This window comes from Pristiophorus japonicus, chromosome 2 (assembly GCF_044704955.1).
Source record: "Pristiophorus japonicus isolate sPriJap1 chromosome 2, sPriJap1.hap1, whole genome shotgun sequence".
In the NCBI taxonomy this organism is placed as follows: domain Eukaryota; kingdom Metazoa; phylum Chordata; class Chondrichthyes; family Pristiophoridae; genus Pristiophorus; species Pristiophorus japonicus.
The window spans coordinates 347,837,954-347,859,136 of record NC_091978.1 but is presented as its reverse complement, the minus strand read 5'-3'; the positions used below and the strand labels follow the sequence as shown (position 1 = coordinate 347,859,136).

General features: G+C 43.0%; 1 protein-coding gene across 1 annotated transcript in view; it reads right to left on the bottom strand.

Moving 5' to 3' along the window:
• Positions 1–21,183, bottom strand: part of LOC139231614 (uncharacterized protein C4orf50-like) — a 110,288-nt gene that overhangs the window by 29,776 nt on the left and 59,329 nt on the right. Inside the window, exons 12-17 of the mRNA XM_070862521.1 lie at positions 20,300–20,476; positions 15,045–15,176; positions 12,794–12,850; positions 12,321–12,503; positions 6,001–6,046; positions 2,513–2,655 (exon numbers count right to left, since the gene is read on the bottom strand). Of these exons, the coding sequence (XP_070718622.1) occupies positions 2,513–2,655; positions 6,001–6,046; positions 12,321–12,503; positions 12,794–12,850; positions 15,045–15,176; positions 20,300–20,476 (738 nt within the window). The remainder of the gene's footprint in view (positions 1–2,512; positions 2,656–6,000; positions 6,047–12,320; positions 12,504–12,793; positions 12,851–15,044; positions 15,177–20,299; positions 20,477–21,183) is intronic.

Here is a 21,183-nt window from a genome sequence, read left to right as displayed (position 1 = left end):
AGAGGATTTGAGTACAGGGGCAGGGAAGTGTTGCTATAGTTGTACAGGGCATTGGTGAGGCCACACCTGGAGTATTGTGTACAGTTTTGGTCTCCTAACCTGAGGAAGGACATTCTTGCTATTGAGGGAGTGCAGCGAAGGTTCACCAGACTGATTCCCGGGATGGCGGGACTGACCTATCAAGAAAGACTGGATCAACTGGGCTTGTATTCACTGGAGTTCAGAAGAATGAGAGGGGACCTCATAGAAACATTTAAAATTCTGACGGGGTTAGACAGGTTAGATGCAGGAAGAATGTTCCCAATGTTGGGGAAGTCCAGAACCAGAGGTCACAGTCTAAGGATAAGGGGTAAGCCATTTAGGACCGAGATGCGGAGGAACTTCTTCACCCAGAGAGTGGTGAACCTGTGGAATTCTCTACCACAGAAAGTTGTTGAGGCCAATTCACTAAATATATTCAAAAAGGAGTTAGATGAGGTCCTTACTACTAGGGGGATCAAGGGGTATGGCGAGAAAGCAGGAATGGGGTACTGAAGTTGAATGTTCAGCCATGAACTCATTGAATGGCGGTGCAGGCTAGAAGAGCCGAATGGCCTACTCCTGCACCTATTTTCTATGTTTCTATGTTTCCGGATATAAAAGGGGTCAGAGGGTCTAGTAAGAAGGAGGAACTGAGGGAACTCCTTATTAGTCGGGAAATTGTGTTGGGGAAATTGATGGGATTGAAGGCCGATAAATCCCCAGGGCCTGATGGTCTGCATCCCAGAGTACTTAAGGAGGTGGCCTTGGAAATAGCGGATGCATTGACAGTCATTTTCCAACATTCCATAGACTCTGGATCAGTTCCTATCGAGTGGAGGGTCACCAATGTAACCCCACTTTTTAAAAAAGGAGGGAGAGAGAAAACAGGGAATTATCGACCGGTCAGCCTGACCTCAGTAGTGGGTAAAATGATGGAATCAATTATTAAGGATGTCATAGCAGCGCATTTGGAAAGAGGTGACATGATAGGTCGAAGTCAGCATGGATTTGTGAAATGCTTGACAAATCTTCTGGAATTTTTTGAGGATGTTTCCAGTAGAGTGGACAAGGGAGAACCAGTTGATGTGGTGTATTTGGACTTTCAGAAGGCTTTCGACAAGGTCCCACACAAGAGATTAATGTGCAAAGTTAAAGCACATGGGATTAGGGGTAGTGTGCTGACATGGATTGAGAACTGGTTGGCAGACAGGAAGCAAAGAGTCGGAGTAAATGGCTACTTTTCAGAATGGCAGGCAGTGATGAGTGGGATACCGCAAAGTTCTGTGCTGGGGCCCCAGCTGTTTACATTGTACATTAATGATTTAGACGAGGGGATTAAATGTAGTATCTCCAAATTTGCGGACGACACTAAGTTGGGTGGCAGTGTGAGCTGCGAGGAGGATGCTATGAGGCTGCAGAGTGACTTGGATAGGTTAGGTGAGTGGGCAAATGCATGGCAGATGAAGTATAATGTGGATAAATGTGAGGTTATCCACTTTGGTGGTAAAAACAGAGAGACAGACTATTATCTGAATGGTGACAGATTAGGAAAAGGGGAGGTGCAACGAGACCTGGGTGTCATGGTACATCAGTCATTGAAGGTTGGCATGCAGGTACAGCAGGCGGTTAAGAAAGCAAATGGCATGTTGCCCTTCACAGCGAGGGGATTTGAGTACAGGGGCAGGGAGGTGTTAGTACTGTTGTACAGGGCCTTGGTGAGGCCACACCTGGAGTATTGTGTACAGTTTTGGTCTCCTAACTTGAGGAAGGACATTCTTGCTATTGAGGGAGTGCAGCGAAGGTTCACCAGACTGATTCCCGGGATGGCGGGACTGACATATCAAGAAAGACTGGATCAACTGGGCTTGTATTCACTGGAGTTCAGAAGAATGAGAGGGGATCTCATAGAAACGTTTAAAATTCTGACGGGTTTAGACAGGTTAGATGCAGGAAGAATATTCCCAATGTTGGGGAAGTCCAGAACCAGGGGTCATAGTCTAAGGATAAGAGGTAAGCCATTTAGGACTGAGATGAGGAGAAACTTCTTCACCCAGAGAGTGGTGAACCTGTGGAATTCTCTACCACAGAAAGTTGTTGAGGCCAATTCACTAAATATATTCAAAAAGGAGTTCGATGTAGTCCTTACCACTAGGGGGATCAAGGGGTATGGCGAGAAAGCAGGAGTGGGGTACTGAAGTTGCATGTTCAGCCATGAACTCATTGAATGGCGGTGCAGACTCGAAGGGCCGAATGGCCTAGTCCTGCACCTATTTTCTATGTTTCTATGTTTCTATGAAAGCAGACACATATTTTGCTGCACACTCCATCTCACAGGGACGAACCATTCCGCACCTTCATGATAACAGCTGAAGTTAAGATTTTTGCTTCCCAGCTGAAGGGAGATGGCATGAAGCCAAAAGGCTTGGAGGAGCTGGAAAAGCAGGAATGATAGAGAGTAGAGAAACTCAATCCTAAAATGGGAATTACTCACCACTGGCAGCACCGTGTGGGGCATGTTAGGGTAAGGGCGATAGTCAGCAATGGCCACACATGACCTGTAGGTTAAAGGTGTATTGGAATCCACAAAACCTCGCCTTCCACGAGACAGAGCGCTCAGAAAACCAGGGCTCAAATCTGAAATTAAAATATATATAAAAACACTTAACAGAAGCAGGGATTTTCTTGGTTTTTAAAACATTTTCTGTGAAGGATTTTACTTGAATTAAGTTTCTGGAATGAATAAGGAAAATTTAGTTTGTGTATATATATATACAGATATATATATTTTTTTACTTCTTATTAATTCTCGTCCTTTCCTTTTTTAAGACAAGAAAACTGTTGTACAATGCACGAACCATTCTTTTCCAGTATCTAGTGGGAAATGATGGGGAGAGTCACATGGTCTCTGGTGCCCCCTAGTGGCCAGCTGCAGGAAGTATTGGTGGCAACCTGAGAGCAAGTCATCAGACCATGTGACACGCAGGCATCAGGACAGGTGTTCAAATAGAAAAGAAGATTAAAAATCAATGTGGGAAAATCTTACACTCTCAGAAAAATAAAGTTAAAAAAAGGTCTGTGTTCTGATGTAAAATGAGGATAATGATATACAGTATACACATTAAACATTTTTTGCAAGGTCCATAGGACCTAATGAAAATTATAGAGTAAGCAGGTCAAACCGAACAAACACCTAGCCGAAAGCATTAATCCTTGCCGGAATTGGTATACTGAAATGTTAGAAATCATTCGGTATTCTTGAATATTACAGCACACATATATGCACAAAGTAGTGAAATTAAACTTCATGTAGAACAATATTTTTTTTACTAAATCTGTCACTGAATACTTTTGTTCACCTTCCTTTTCTCTTACATTTTAGCCTTCTTTGCTTGTGCTTACTCAAGTGTGAGAATATAACGGAGTCTGATGTATATACAAGTTCCTGTCTTGGTGTATACCCACACAGTGCAAATCAGAGCAAAGTAGAATTTAAGCAACTCTATTTCCAGGACTAAAGGATGATTTATTGGGGTAGAAATTGCAGTCGGAGGCTTCCCGCTGGTGGATGCCTCTGACCTGTAAAAAATCTAGGACTTTACCTGGTGGTCCAGGAGGTTTGTAGATTCGCGGTCCTGGGCTACTGCGGGTACCCACTGATAGAGGCCCATGTATCCCTAGGGCACACGTGGTTCACAAGCGCCCCGGGATCACATGGGCTGGACCAACCAACAAAAGGGAATTCCCATTCATACTTATGGGATTTCTATTTGTACGGAGACCCCATAAGTATGAATGGGAATTACTTAAAAAATATACAAACACATGAAATAATTTTTTTTTTTAAATGACATATTTACAATAAAAATGTCATTTAACTAAATACTTTTTTAAATGTGTTTTTTTGAAAAAATTATTTATGTTTTAACGGGTGCTAAAATAAACATACCTTAATGGACAAGGTTTTTAATGTATACATGAGTGAAAACATTGTTTTTCTATTTTTTAAAACTCTTACGTTGGTAAAAGCAGGCCTTATTCCTGCTTTTACCAGGCGTAAGAATTTCAAGGGCATTCACTGGGCAGAAGTTGGGCAAATAGCTCAACTCTCCACCAACGAATGTCCATTTCTGTCAGATTCGTACGATCCATCAAGATAATTCTTGACAGATCGCAAGTCCCGGGTTTCGGCGCATGTGCAGTGCATGCCTAAACCCAAAACCTCTGGGGCTCCAACGGGTGCGTGCGCACCTTGTACATACTGGTAGGGACCGAAAATTCAGCCCCAATGTGCTTTTCCCTCCAACTTCCTCCCGTTGCCCTAGGTCTCCTGAAGGTGGTTGCTCATATCAGGATACAATACCAAGGGCATCAGCTGACCTCCATTCCATCGTCCCAGTGGTTGCTCCTCTTCTTTGAGCCGAGAAACAGAGTTTAGCTTGGATATTCAGCTGCTTCTGGCGGCTGAACCCAAACCTGTCACTCAACACCCACATATGTGCACTTTCTAGCAGAGGTCACTGGATCGTGATCGGAAGCATGAACCATGGCTAACTATTCCCACCACGACCTGGGAACAAAAGGCTAAAAAAAATCATTGGCATTCAGAAGAATGAGAGATGATCTTATCGTATAAGATTATGAGGGGGGCTTGACAAGGTGGATGCAGAGAGGATGTTTCCACTGATGGGGAGACTAGAACTAGAGGGCACGATCTTAGAATAAGGGGCCGCCCATTTAAAACAGAGATGAGGAGAAATTTCTTCTCTCAGAGGGTTGTAAGTCTGTGGAATTCGCTGCCTCAGAGAGCTGGAACATGGAATAAATTTAGGAGACAGTTTCTTAAATGATAAGGAAATAAGGGGTTATGAGGAGCGGGCGGGGAAATGGAGCTGAGTCCATGATCAGATAAGCCATGATCTTATTGAATGGCGGAGCAGGCTCGAGGGACCGTATAGAAACATAGAAAGTAGGTGCAGGAGTAGGCCATTCGGCCCTTCGAGCCTGCACCACCGTTCAATATGATCATGGCTGATCATGCAACTTGAGCACCCCATTCCTGCTTTCTCTCCATACCCCTTGATCCCTTTAGCCATAAGGGCCACATCTAACTCCCTTTCGAATATATCTAACAAATATAGCTAACAGAACAGGCTCAAGGGGCCGTATGGCCTACTCCTGTTCCTATTTCTTATGTTATGTTCTTATAATTGGGGTCATTACAAAGCAACCTGCAGTGTTCTCACACACCTACTAGTGGGTGCCTCAAGGCTGTAGAGGTCAGGCAGCAGGTCACCGGCCTGCTCTTCTGGCTGAGAAATGGTATGTGGCATAAGAACATAAGAAATAAAAGCAGGAGTAGGCCACATGGCCCCTTGAGCCTGCTCCTCCATTCAATATCATGGCTGATCATCGACCTCAACTCAACTTTCCCGCCCGATCTCCATATCCTTCGATTTCCCATGACTCCAAAAATCTATCTATCTCAGCCTTGAATATATTCAGAGACTCAGCATCCACAGCACTTTGCGGCAGGGAATTCCAAAGATTACAACCCTTTGAGTGAAGAAATTCCTCCTCATCTCTGTCTTAAATGGCCTTCCCCTTATCCTGAGACTGTGCTCCCTAGTTCTAGACACTCTAGCCAGGGGAAACAACCTCTCAGCATCTACCCTGTCAATTCCCTTCAGAATCTTGCATGTTTCAATGAAATCACCTCTCATTCTTTTAAACACCAGAGAATATAGGCCCATTCTACACAATCCCTCATCATAAGGCAGCCCTCTCATCCCAGGACTTAAGGAGGTAGAATAGTAATTAAAATGGGAGGGGGTAGGAGGATATCAATAACTGTCACTCTGAAGGATGATTGGGGTGTGTACAGATTCCAATAATTTTCAGTAAAGTTATGGGTTCATGTCTAAGCTGCTGTCAACAGATGAGATGACCTTTGTCTAAAGTCACTAACATCCAATTACTGACCTTGTTTAGGAGTTCCAGCTGGGATTGCATTAATGTTCGGGTTACCCTAAAACAAAGGACCACAATTGTGTTAAGGAAGATTAGAATTGACACTGCCCTTTTCTACAAGTCTTGGGAGCCACCTTTTAACTCAGTTTCTGTTTTTTTCACCTATTATAACTGAAATTGAGAGGATGCAACGATCGGGAAAGATTCAGCAACCTGGGCTCTTTTCCCGGTAAATGAGGAGACCTCACAGAGGTCTTTAAATTATGACGTGTTTTTATAAGGTGGATGTGGAGAAACTGTGCCACTTGTGGGTGAGTTTACAACAAGTGAGCATGAATATAAAATAGCTACTAACATACCAAAGGATTTAGGAGGAATTTTTTGATAGAAAGTGGTGAGAATGTGGAACCCACTGCCATAGGGAGCGGTTGAAGCAGAGAGCAGTGATGCATATAAGGAGATTAGAGATAGTAAGGGGAAAAAGTCACTGGTCGGCGCAGTTTATAGGCCCCCAAATAATAACTTCATGGTGGGGCGGGCAATAATCAAGGGAATAATGGAGGCATGTGAAAAAGGAACGGCAGTAGTTATGGGGGATTTTAACCTACATATTGATTGGTCAAATCAAATCGCAGGGGGTAGCCTGGAGGAGGAATTCATAGAATGCATACGGGATTGTTTCTTAGAACAGTATGTAACAGAACCTACAAGGGAGCAAGCCATTTTGGATCTGGTCCTGTGTAACGAGACAGGAAAAATAAACGATCTCCTCGTAAAAGATCCTCTCGGAATGAGTGATCACAATATGGTTGAATTTGTAATACAGATTGAGGATGAGGAAGTTGTGTCAGAAACGAGCGTACTATGCTTAAACAAAGGGGACTACAGTGGGATGAGGGCAGAGTTGGCTAAAGTAGACTGGAATCAAGGACTAAACGGTGGCACAATTGAGGAACAGTGGAGGACTTTTAAGGAGCTCTTTCATAATGCGCAACAAAAATATATTCCAGTGAAAAAGAAGGGCGGCAAGAGAAGAGATAACCAGCCATGGATAACCAAGGAAATAAAGGAAAGTATCAAATCAAAGACCAATGCGTATAAGGTAGCCAAGGTTAGTGGGAAACTAGAGGATTGGGAAGATTTTAAGCAACAGCAAAGAATGACTAAAAAAGCAATAAAGAAAGGGAAGATAGATTACGAAGGTAAACTTATGCAAAACATAAAAACAGATAGTAAAAGCTTTTACAGATATATAAAACGGAAAAGAGTGATTAAAGTAAATGTTGGTCCCTTAGAAGATGAAAAGGGGGATTTAATAATGGGAAATGTGGAAATGGCTGAGACCTTAAACAATTATTTTGCTTCCGTCTTCACAGTGGAAGACACAAAAACCATGCCAAAAATTGCTGGTCATAGGAATGCGGGAAGGGAAGACCTTGAGATGATCACCATCACTAGGGAGGTAGTGCTGGACAGACTAATGGGACTGAAGGTAGACAGGTCCCCTGGTCCTGATGAAATGCATCCCAGGGTATTAAAAGATGGCGGAAGTTATAGCAGATGCATTTGTTATAATCTACCAAAATTCTCTGGACTCTGGGGAGGTACCAGCGGATTGGAGAGCAGCTAATGTAACGCCTCTGTTTAAAAAAGGGGGCAGACAAAAGGCAGGTAACTATAGGCCGGTTAGTTTAACATCTGTAGTGGGGAAAATGCTTGAAACTATCATTAAGGAAGAAATAGCGGGACATCTGGATAGGAATAGTGCAATCAAGCAGACGCAGCATGGATTCATGAAAGGGAAATCATGTTTAACTAACTTACTGGAATTCTTTGAGGATATAACGAGCATGGTGGATAGAGGTGTACCGATGGATGTGGTGTATTTAGATTTCCAAAAGGCATTCGATAAGGTGCCACACAAAAGTTTACTGCAGAAGATAAAGGTACGCGGAGTCAGAGGAAATGTATTAGCATGGATAGAGAATTGGCTGGCGAACAGAAAGCAGAGAGTCGGGATAAATGGGTCCTTTTCCGGTTGGAAATCAATGGTTAGTGGTGTGCCACAGGGATCAGTGCTGGGACCACAACTGTTTACAATATACATAGATGACCTAGAGGAGGGGACAGAGTGTAGTGCAACAAAATTTGCAGATGACACTAAGATTAGTGGGAAAGCGGGTTGTGTAGAGGACTCAGAGAGGCTACAAGAAGATTTGGATAGGTTAAGCGAATGGGCTAAGGTTTGGCAGATGGAATACAATGTCGGAAAGCGTGAGGTCATCCACCTTGGGAAAAAAAACAGTAAAAGGGAATATTATTTGAATGGGGAGAAATTACAACATGCTGTGGTGCAGAGGGACCTGGAGGTCCTTGTGCATGAATCCCAAAAGGTTAGTTTGCAGGTGCAGCAGGTATCAGGAAGGCGAATGGAATGTTGGCCTTCATTGCGAGAGGGATGGAGTACAAAAGCAGGGAGGTGTTGCTGCAACTGTATAAGGTATTGGTAAGGCCGCACCTGGAGTACTGCGTGCAGTTTTGGTCACCTTACTTAAGGAAGGATATACTAGCTTTGGAGGGGGTATAGAGACGATTCACTAGGCTGATTCGAGAAATGAGGGGGTTACCTTATGATGATAGATTGAGTAGACTGGGTCTTTACTCCTTGGAGTTCAGAAGTATGAGGGGTGATCTTATAGAAACATTTAAAATCATGAAAGGGACAGACAAGATAGAGGCAGAGAGGTTGTTTCCACTGGTCGGGGAGACTAGAACTAGGGGGCACAGCCTCAAAATACGGAGGAGCCAATTTAAAACCGAGTTGAGAAGGAATTTCTTCTCTCAGAGGGTTGTGAATCTGAGGGAGAGCAGATTGAGGAAGGTAGAGAGATTGGATCTCCTTCCCTTTGACAGGTGTATTTGTTCAATCTATCCGGAGACAAATCACATTAGCTAGGTGAGGTGAAGCAAAGCTAGTTTTGAGTCATTAGGCTGCTTTATTGCACAGTAAGATGAAGGGTTAGAGCAATAGTTATAACCAGCTTTAGCACAGCTTCTCTTTATGTAATGCTGACCATGCTACGCTGTTTGAGCACTCTCGCATTTGGGTCAGGAGGTTGTGGGTTCAAGTCCCACTCCAGAGACTTGAGCGCATAATCCAAGCTGACATTTCAGTGCAGTGCTGAGGGAGTGCTATACTGTCTTTAGGATGAGACTTTAAATCGAGGCCCCATCTGTCAGTGTCGTAAAAGATGCCATGACACTACTTTGAAAAAAAAAGCAGGGGAGTTCTCCTCCCTATGGTGTTCTGGCCAATATTTATCCCTCAACCAATATCAAAAAATAAATGTTCCAGATATTATCTCATTGCTGTTTGTGAAATCTTTCTGTGCGCAAATTGGCTCTCACATTTCCTAAATTACAACAGTGACTACATCTCAACAAGGTATTCAATTGGCTGTAAAGTGCTTCAAGATGGCTTGAGGTCATGAAAGGCACTATATAAATGCAAGTTCTTTCTTTATCTCACAATGGTGGATCATCCTACTTAAACAGAATAACCCTTCTGCATTCTGTCCTGCAGTGGAGAAGACCCTCTCTATGCAGCCTATTGCTGCCAGATTACCTGTGTAGCAGCTGGTTTCCAAAAGCAAGATTGCTTTTTTGGTGTACGATGTTCTGTTTAAGTCCTAACTGCTCAGCTTAATATCTCATTCAAGAGGAAGAGAAACTGCGAGAGAGAAAGAGAGAGAAACTGAAAGAGAGAGAAAGAGAGAGAGAAAGAGAGAGAGAGAGAGAGAGAGAGAGATAAAAAGAGAGAGATATAAAAAAAGAGAGATATAAAAAAAGAGAGATATAAAAAAAGAGAGATATAAAAAAAGAGAGAGAGCGCGAGAGAGAGCGCGAGAGAGCAGCAAGAGCAAGGACTCAAGGAAGAAAGAAAACTGTGACTCTGGACTGAGGGGAGGGGAGGGCGGAAAAGAGCAGGATCTCGGAATTGACTTACTCAAGTATCAGCTGTGGCTCAGTGGGCAACACCCTGAGTTAGAAGGTTGCGGGTTTAAGTCCCACTCCAGAGACTTGAGCACAAAAATCTAGTTTGACACTCTAGTACAGTGCTGACGGAGCACTGCACTGTCAGAGATGCCATCTTTCAGACAAGATCCCATCTGCTCTCTCACGTGGACTTTAAAGATCCTATGGCATTATTTTGATGAAGAGCAGGGGAGTTATCTCTGGTGTCCTGGCCAATAATTATCCTTCAACCAACATCACTAAAACAGATTATCTGGTCATTATCAAATTGCTGCTTGAGGGAGTTTGCTGTGCACAAATTGACTCGCGTTTCCTACATTACAACAGCAACTACACTTCAAAAAGTACTTCATTGGCTGTAAAGGGCTTTGTGTAGTTATGAAAAGCGCTATGTAAGTTCTTTCTTTTCTTTTACTCAGGAGCTGAGAGTTATTCTTACTCAGAATTTAATGGAGCAAGAAATTTGGGAGATAGAACCGGCAACCAAAGAGATAAAGCTGGGAGGTAGGTAGAGCAGGCCTTGCTGCACTAGAACAAGGTCTCGCTCAGTTTAATTACTGGTTCCTTTCTTTACAAAATGGCTCTCTTCTCACCTGCACCAAAGGTGCCTATCGCTGATTGGCAGGATTCATGCCCTCTGATTAAAATCGAATTCACAGTTTTTGGCAAAAGAAAATGTAATTTATTCTGTTTCAAAAAGGTCCTGTGCAGCGAGTGGGTACTAATGGTTTCGGTAATGCTGAGTAGGAGTCTAATTCTGGTACCACCCATGGAAAAAACGTAGCATTTCCTGAAGATGCAACAGGAGGTGTACATGTCACTCGTCCTATTTCTGATTCACCCGATTGATTAAACATACGATTCTGATCCTAACTTAATGAGCCTGATGAAGAAATGTTCTTTTCAATTTATTTGCAGTGACTTTTTGACAGATTGGACATGTTACATACATTGATAAAATAGGTGTATGATGAAATTGTCTGCCAGTCATCATCATCATAGGCAGTCCCTCGGAATCGAGGAAGACTTGCTTCCACTCCTGAAGTGAGTTCTTTGGTGGCTGAACAGTTGAATACGAGAGCCACAGACTCTGTCACAGGTGGGACAGACATTCGCTGAGGGAAGGGTTGGGTGGGACTGGTTTACCACACGCTCCTTCCGCTGCCTGCGATTGACCTCTTCACGCTCTCGTCTGCCAGTATTGTTTGGTCCAGAGTGCCATCATTTGGAAGTATCTGTTTGGCTCCTGGTGCTGTGTAATCTATTCCATTTACATTGCAGTTTGGATCGCACGGCCGTTAGCTTGTAAACAGCTCCTCATGCAATCACCAATTCCCTTTCCGTCCATCAGACCTTCCCGTGTCTGCGGAGGGGCCAGGGGCAGATTAACCATGGGGCTGCAGCCCCAGGCCCACCAAAGAACATAGGTCCACCAAATAAATGTCAGAAAAAAATATAAGACCTCCCAAATAGATTGAATAGAATAGACAATGAGAGAAGAAAAACAAGACTGAGGAAAATATTGATTATTGGCCTAAGGGTACATACCTATTTTTGCAGAGACAAGATCTTTACTATTTATCTGTGTTTTTAACTGTGTTATTATATATTTAATATATAAAATATATGTTAATATATAATATATTATATTAATATATTATACTATAAGCCCACCATAGTAACGTGTTATTATATTTATACGTAATGTAATGAACATGAACAAACATAACTATAGGCCCATGTAGATCAGTTTGCCCCAGGCCCATCAGGCCCTTAATCCGGCCCAGGGAGGGGTCTTACATGTCAGCAAAGTGAAAACTACAATTCCTGGCCTATATAGGTGGGCTCAGTTTTCGGCCCACCATTAGCCTGATCAAAAGGGCTCCCACACTGCATGGTAAATACAGCATCGGTCTTTTGTTGTTGCCATAACTATAGGCCCAATCACAGCAAATAGCTCACAGAATTCAAATAGCAAAGCCAATATCACAAGAGAGCAATATGCCCCAATAATAAATAGACTTCCATTTATTGACAAACTCCGTTGCAATGCAGCAGTAAATCGTGTAATTAATTCACACTAATGCATGGAGCTGCAGGACTAACAGAAAGAGTTTAAAATGTACTCCATGCGAATGAGCCTCCCTCGAGATTACTAGCCGACCCTCATCTGGTCACAAATACTTGCATTAATATAGCGCCTTTAACGTAGTAAAACATCCCGAGACGCCTCACAGGAGCGATGCCAAACAAAACGTGACACAGACTGAGGATGAGTTGAACGTTCCTGGCCGTACCTGTTGGTTGTGTGCTGACAGAAAGGTGCGTGTGTACTCCAGGATCGCAGTGTCGTTCAACATATCCTCAGCCTCTTCAATCAATCCGGCATTAGTAAAGCCATGCCGGTACAGTTCCCTCACCAACTGTATAATCAGACTGTTCCTGCCGTGGCATTTCTGAATCAGGCACGACAGCTTGGCCTACAAATGGAGCACAACAAATGAGATCTTTTAAGTGTATGTAATGAGGGTTTTTTTTTCACCCTGTTCCATCATTTAAAGACCATTCAATGAATAAATAAAGAGTAATAGATTAACACTGTGTGGGCTGCGGGAGGAGGGAACAAAACATTGGGAAAAAATGCACTGAGGAGAGGCACAGATAAATATGGAAACAAATTTATTTTCTGTGTATTTGTCCGTAGCAAATCAGTTAATGTGATAAGACCCTTCAGTTCCGCGAATTGTTTATTGAACCTAAAATAAATTACCTTTAATGGAGCTATCAGCAGTTCGGCTTTGGTTTTTCTGCTTTGCAGTTCCTCAAACTGAAACAAAACAAATGCCGTTTTAAAGCGATTAATTTTAATTTAATTTGCAACATCTCAAAGTACAGGAAATCATCTTCAAAGTACTGTACACTGAGAAAGAAAAAAACAAAAACATTGACCAGAATTTAAAAAGAAAGAAAGTTGGAGTCGGACTTTGAGGAGAATGTTGAAAGCAGAGGCGGTGGCAAGGTAACAACAACTTGTGTTTATATAGCGCCTTTAATGTAGTGAAAGATCACAAAGCGCTTCACAGGAGTATTATGAGATAAAACATTTGACAGCAGAAGGGTTAGGCAAAAAAATACAGAGGGAGGGGCAGTCAGTAGAATTTTGGGTAAGTTGTAGTTTATGGAGGGTAAAGGGATAGAAAGCACGGGAGCAATCAAGTCTGCAGGAGACGAAGGCAAGTATAAGGGATTCAGCTGCAGCTGACCAGAGGTAGCGATGGAGATGAGCGGCATTCCAGAGTTGGAAGCAAACGGTTTTTGTGATGGGAGAGGATATGAGGGGGAACTTTAACTCCCATGGTTGGCCAGTGGAACATGAAGGCCAGGAACCCGGATAGTGCTGCAAGAGGCCTGGTCCATTTTAATAGTCTAGCTGCGCTGAGCTGCCCACCCAAAACATGCTCAGTGTAGCAACATCATGACTTTCACACAGCATTAATAATACTTCACCTTTTATTAACACATTATTAATAATTAGGTTTAAGTGTCAGTCTTGACTCAGTGGGTAGAATCTCGCCTCTGAGTCAGAAGGCTGTGGATTCAAAGTCCCACTCCAGAGACATGAGCACAAAATCCAGGCTGACACTCCAGTGCAGTACTGAGGGAATGCTGCACTGTCTTTAGGATGAGGTGTTAAACCGAGGCCCCACCTGCCCTCTCAGATGGATGTAAAAGATCCCGTAGCATTATTTGAAGAGATTCCCTAGTATCTCCCCAACTTCCTGGCCAGTATCTCTCAACCAACATCAGTAAACCTGATTATCTGGTCATTATCTCATGACTGTTTGTGGGAGCTTGCTGTGCACAAACTGTATGCTGCGCTTCCTATATTACAACAGTGACTACTTCAAAAGTACTTCATTGGCTGTAAAGTCATTTGGGACATCATGAAGTTGTGAAAGAGGCTATGTAAATGTAAGTTATTTCTTTTATTAAGTACATGACATACACTTGCTATTCATCACTTTGGAGAGAATTAAACTTTCTTAATCACATTGGTTTGCAAAAGAACATTTGTGAACCTTCAGGAATCAATCATCACACTGGATACTAAATCCAGTGACAGTGCTTGTAGTCATAAGTCCATGACAGCATTCTGTCAGGGCTCAAGCACAGGAATTGGGAGAAGGGAAATGATCAGAATATTAACTGGAGAGTGCGCTAATAAACTACCTTCTGCACCAGCCCGTTGGGAAGTTATGAGGTTTAAATCACTTCAGCATTCACAGTGGCTGTCAATCAACAAAATAATCTATATGGAAAATGTCTTCTGCTTGCGATCTGTGGCAAAACCCTAATTGCCTCTATCAAAAAGATGTTTCCAATTTTGATACAGATAGAGGACAGCACAAATCTTCCCCCAATAATCAACTTCTTTTATATCTTCGCACTCTGCTAGAATACTAAAGGGGAAATAAAATACAGCAGACAGCAGCACAAGAGTCAAATATTCACGAAACGTGGGGATAATGAACTGGGTCAAAATACGATATTTTTTCATTTTTCATTTGTGATTTTTTGGAATTCTCTACCCCAAAGGGCTGTGGATGCTGAGTCATTGAGTATATTCAAGGCTGAGATAGAGAAGATTTTGGAGTCTAGGGCAATCAAGGGATATGGGGATCGGGTGGGAAAGTGGAGTTGAGGTCGAAGATCAGTCATGATCTTATTGAATGGCGGAGCAGGCTCGAAGGGCCGTATGGCCTACTGCTGCTCCTAATTCTTATGTTCTTAATATTTAGATGTATTTTTTAAGGCCACAATTACACAACAGTAAAGGGAAAGCCCTAAAATCAAAATTCAAATCAACTTTGAAAATGTAATACTACAAAATAAAATTTTATTTGAGAAAAGCCGAATATCTCCTGATTTTTAAAACATATTTCAGATACAATATTTTGGTGGCTTGACTACACAATCAAGCTTGTGGGTCTGTGATTGACAGCATTAATAAATTGACTTACTGCATCTCCCTCACTTTTCATCATACTGTATCTTGCTCTGAGACTCTCCACATTTTTGCCGTGTTCTTCCAAAGCATCAAGTTGATCTTTCATTCGGGAATTCTCTGTTCTTAGTTCCATTTCAACCTTAGACTATAAAGTAATGGTGCATCAGTACACTCAGCATCAGATTTTCACTCAATTGCTGTACAAGTTCTGTATGGGATAAAAATTCTCCAAAACATTGTTCCCCTGGTGCTCAGCCATCAATAGTTACATCTGACCAAATCGATGTTCTGTCTCACCCAGCCTATCAACCCAGACGAGACAACAGCCTTATGTGGATTGGCTGCACATGCAATCATCTATTGGGATATAATCAAACTGCGATTTTTGATCCAACACAAATGAAGAAATGGCAGTCATTGCTCAGAGTGCTTCAGTCCGTTATGTTACATAAGAACATAAGAAATAGGAGCTGGAGTAGGCCATACGACCCCTCGAACCTGCTCCGCCATTTAATACGATCATGCCTGATCCGATCATGGACTCAGGTCCACTTCCCCACCCGCTCCCCATAACCCTTATTCCCTTATCGATTAAGAAACTATCGATCTCTGTCTTAAATTTACTCAATAACCCAGCTTCCACAGCTCTCTGAGGCAGCGAATTCCACAGATCCACAACCCTCAGAGAAGAAATTCCTCCTCATCTCAGTTTTAAATGGGAGGCCCCTTATTCTAAGATTATGCCCCTAGTTCTAGTCTCCCCTATCAGTGGAAACATCCTCTCTGCATCCATCTTGTCAATGTTGTGTGTTTTGGTCTCACGCACACTTGAAACCCTATTAGGATCAATCCAATTTTTTTAAGAAGCGCTCAGCCTGAGTCAAAGATTGTAAGGGGGTAAAGTATAAAGTAGACAGACAAATGGTCACCAAAGTGGGTACTGAAGGCAGTGAATTGATCTGACACGTGAGATGGTTCAGATTAAAAGGGCTTATCTGTATTAGGAGGTTGTGAGGAGTCAGGAGTTCCTCCACCTCAAGGTAGGGATTGTAAGATATCGCCGATTGACAGATTGTATGTAAAACTCACTTATAAATGATAGAAAATGGCCGTATAACATAAAATGTAAACTTTACATATTCAGTACATTTAAGGGAACGAAGGGCAGAGTTAACGACACCTACTAATAAATCTCCAAGGACAGTAGGGAGTAAGCTGTCTGGAAACATGGATAGGATAATACTATAGTATCAACATTTAACCCATGTAAAAGGATAGTTTGCTGAGCTCATCGGAAAGAGATAGTTTGCTGAGCTCATGGGAAAGGGATAGTTTTGTCTGATAAGAAACCAGGTGCAGAACTAGCCATGGGAAACCAGGGCAAGGTTAACACTGTAGAACAACACAGTCCAGAAGGCTGAAATGCTATGGGAGATGGAGATGTTGAGAAACCACTCAGCAGCCAGTTTGATAAGGGTCAACAAATCAATGAAGCTCTGCTGATAAGCCAGTGGTCATAGACGATTTTGTAGGAGGGTCGCACACCTCGAAAACTGTATAACTGTGTTTGTGGAACCCTTGTACTTTGAAGGTTCATTCCTGAACTCTTCCCCTGCATCTGCTTGAATAAAGATTGGTTGAACCAAGGTTTCGTCTGAGTGATTCCGTGGTCACTGTACAGGCGGATGTTGACTCCTTATTTCAGGGAGTGCACCTTGAAGAAGAGAAGTCTTATTTTTACCCCAACAAAGATTATCTAAACAAGAATTCTATTGTATAAACAGCACAAAACAGCATCTTACCATTAAATCCAACTGATGAAGCCAATCTTCTCGCTGTAATCACCAGCACATTTTTTTTGTTTTGATGCACACGGCAATTTGGCAATTCACAAGATACAAGAAAAGATAAAGCCTGGAAGATTTAGAAAGGTCGCGATTTCCCTTCTGTGCTCCATCGATCTGAGATAGAGCAGCAGTCGGGGTGATACAACTCGCCTGAGAACTCCCACTTCAGAGAACCCTGAAAAGAGCATGTTTGTGGATGTCAAGATATGGTCAAGTTTGGGTTCAGCTGTGTCACCATCAATAGTAAATAGCATGGTGGCAGTCATAGGCTAGGCTCACACATAAGATAAGGTTCTGGAGGATGGCTGACATTTTACCTCAGCATTTCTCAGCACTTTCAGCAGTGGAGGGGGCAATGGAAGAAAGTTGAAGGGGAAAAAAGAAGCAGAAGGCCATGCATGGGCCGCATTAACACCGAGGAAAGCTGGTAGGAGAGTTTCTTGGGCCGAGGGTTAATTGGATGGAGGAGTCAACCTCTTGGTAGCTGCTGCATTTCCTTCAAATAAACTTTCCATTTGGCTCAGTGCCAAAATGTGCAGCAATAGCTGCTGTCAGGGGCCTTTTAATTCATATCATGAGATGAGGCCACAGGAACAGTGTGATACCATTGAGTTGAATTTCCCTCATTGGTGGATTTACCATTAGACATGCAGTAGAACCAGTAACCTACCTAGTTTTGCTCAGTGAACCTTCATTATAGATTTGTGGTACCCGCTATAGACTGTCCACCATTTGGGGGTGGGGAGGAGAACAACCCAGATACACTGCTGCAGCAGCTGAACGGGTTAAGGCAGGCATTTTGTGTCTGTAACCAGCCGGTTCACTTCAATGTCTGAAGCTGCTGCTTCTTCATTGTCTGAGCCCAAGAATCTTGAGATGTTGCTGCCTGTAATCCAACAAAGGAGGGCCTAGAGTCAGCTCAGCTCTCTAGCCTCTGAGTCAGAAGATTGTGGGTTCAAGTCCCACTCCAAGGACTTGAGCACATAAATCTAGGCTGACACTCCAGTGCAGTACTGAGGGAGTGCTGCACTGTCGGAGGTGCCATCTTTCAGATGAGACGTTAAACTATGGCCCCGTCTGCTCTCTCAAGTGGGCGTAAAAGATCCCATGGCAATATTTCGAAGAAGAGCAGTGGAGTTATCCCTGGTGTCCTGGCCAATATTTAACCCTCAATCAACATAACAAAAAACAGATTATCTGGTCATTATCACATTGCTGTTTGTGGAAGCTTGCTGTGTGCAAATTGGCTGCCGCATATGCTACATTACAACAGTGACTACACTCCAAAAGTACTTCATTAGTGTTATATATGTAAACTTGTAGTTACTCTGGAGTCCCAAGGGATCCCATAATTCCTTGGGAGCACAGGTATTTAAGGAGGCCTCACAGGTTGAAGAGGCACTCCGGAGACCTGCAATAAAAGACTAAGGTCACACTTTACTTTGAGCTCAAAGTGTTCAGTCTGACTCCTTCTCCATACATAACAATTAGCTGTAAAGCGCTTTGAGATATCTGATGGTCATGCAAGGCGCTATATAAATCCAAGTCTTTCTTTCTTTTACACCTTAAGGAGGCCATGAAGGGCATGAACCAGCGCTATTTTCCAAAGGCAGTATTTGTCACTTCATCCCTGTAACAGAAGGCCTTCTGAAAGCTGGATTGCAATTCTATACTCTCTCTATATTCTTCTTGAAGGGGAAAATGGCCCACAACCAAAGGCAAAGTACTACCTCAATGCCCCGAGTGCTCCTGCTGCAAATCATCAGCCAGCCACCTCAGAATCTTTGACCACTGCACGAGAACCAGGAGGCTAAGATTAAAAGGACACAAGAGTAGACATCAAGGTGGAGCCATGGTCCAACAGCGAGGCTGGGACCTAGGGAAGATTCAGCACGGACCAGCAGCCAGGTCGGGACGCGAGGCCAGAATATGCGCGGTCACGAGTAATGAACCAACGACCAACGTATGAGCGGTTGGAGAGAGAGCGGAAAAAGCGCAGCAGAGCGTGCACATGGAGAGCAGAGAGCTGGAGCCCGGGGTGCAGTGTCAGTATTCTATGGACAAATACGCAAGCTGCTTCAAGATCAACGCACTCACCTACACTGGGATCTCTGACAACCAGGGAGAGAAGACCTGAGGGTGGGAGGTGGTGTGTGAGAGAGAGAGAGAGATTGTGAGTGTGTGTATGTGTGTGTCTCATGCAGCAAAGCCTGGTTTCCAATTGTCTTGGATTCCCTTGCCATTGGACCGAGACCTTGCTCTGTCAAGCCCATGTGGTGGCTGGTGTGCAACAGACACCCCACGTTAAAAGAATTCACGCACGGGCATCTTCCACCCTTTAAAATGAAGTTGAGGACCTGGCATCAGTCACCTCAGAACTCACTTTAGTGTGGCAGCAAGTCATCTTTGGCACCGGGGGACTGCCTCAGAAGAAGAAATATTAGGAAAGCTGTCAAGTTGGTTGTCAGTGAAATGCTTCCGTCAGTGATGGGCAATGTGCAGAATGATTTGGAGGGAGGTAGCGGAATGCCTGCGTGAAGGAATAGCATAATGATTTCCAAAGTGGGGCCTTTATAGTTGTGAAGGAAAGCTAAGAGTCAGCCGGTGTCGAGGTTTGGGTTTGTTGCCCAAAGGGGATCATAATGGTGGTGGCCTCTGATCTTAGTCATCTAAAGGTCTCCTCTGCAATTGGCACAACTCAAGCTATTGTTTCAGGAGGGAGGCACAGCACATTTACCTTGGATGGCGACTTTCAGCCTTCGAAGCAACAACGGAATAGAAATATGGCTTCATTTTACAGGGGTTCAGTTGTGATTAATTTAACACAGACCTTCCCAGAATCTTTTTTTTTTAAATTAGAAGACAGGGACTACATTTATGCATAAGCACTTACATTTCACACTACTTACTCCCAAGTGTTGCACCTTTCTTTAAGAAAAGACAGTAATTGCCGCTGTCTCCTCCTACACCAGATCAACAACAACTTGTATTTATATAGCGCCTTTAACATAGTAAAATGTCGCAAGGCGCTTCACAGCAGTGTTATAATACAAAACAAATAAATTTGACACCGAGCCACATAGGAAGAAATTGTGGCAGATGACCAAAAGCTTTGTCAAAGAGGTAGATTTTAAGGAGCGTGTTAAAGGAGGAAAGAGAGGTAGAGAGGCGGAGAGGTTTAGGGAGGGGGTTCCAGAGCTTAGGGCCCAGGCAACAGAAGGCATGGCCACCGATGGTTGAGCGATTATTATCAGGGAAGCTCAAGAGGGCAGAATTAGAGGAGCGCAGACACCTCGGGGGGTTGTGGGGCTGGAGGAGATTACAGAGATAGGGAGGGGCGAAGCAATGGAGGGATTTGTAAACAAGGATAAGAATTTTGTAAACAAAGATCAGATGAATATGTACTGCAAACGTCATTTACCTGTATATCAAACTGGGTTTGGAGAAGCTCCAGTTGAATCTGTAACTCTTGCAGCCTCCTTTCAAGAGCTGTCTGATCTTTAAGCTGAGAATTCAATGTGAGAACCTGTTGCTGTAGGGCCATAGCATCCATCACATGGCAGTCGGCTGTTTGGCTTATGGATTTCACCGGAGCGCTCTGTCAGATGACAGCACAACAATTAAAAGAAGCGTCTGGGATTCAATTATTTTTATTGGTAGTAAGCATTCTCAATCATCAACTTCTTGTTTAGTTGCTGATTATCGGCATAAAACAGTCTCACCTTTCATCATTTGTATATTTTATAGTTCCGGATTTGGGGGTGAAATGTTTCCTTCTGAAGAAGGACAAATACAGTGATAAACATTCTCCCTCTCGACTTGGAGACTAACTACAAAGCGCGATGCTTTAAAGTTTATATACACTAATATGCACACATGATTCACTGAGGGAGCATATTATGTACATTCTTGTGTACTATTAAAAAATCTTGGAGCTCCATCTGCTGGAAGAGATCATAACTGCAACGTGGTTCAGTTAAAGTCACATAAATGCAACCGTGATGTAAATGCATTCTCAATAATGTGTAAACTGTTGCTAATTATTAGGCTTGCACTCTACAGCCTCTTGATTTACAGACCACTGGTGCATTCCATTTTTATTTATCTAGGTTGTCTAACTGGATTTTAATGCAGAAAGACAGGGGTCAAGTTTCGGCCTGAGTTGCTCCTATTTTTTTGGAGTAACTAGTTTAGAATGGAGTATCTTAGAAATTGCAATTCTCGGCATTTAGTTTGCTCCAGTTCTAGTCAGTTAGAATAGTTTCATTTTAGAACACATTTTTTTTTCAAAAGGGGCCGTGTCCA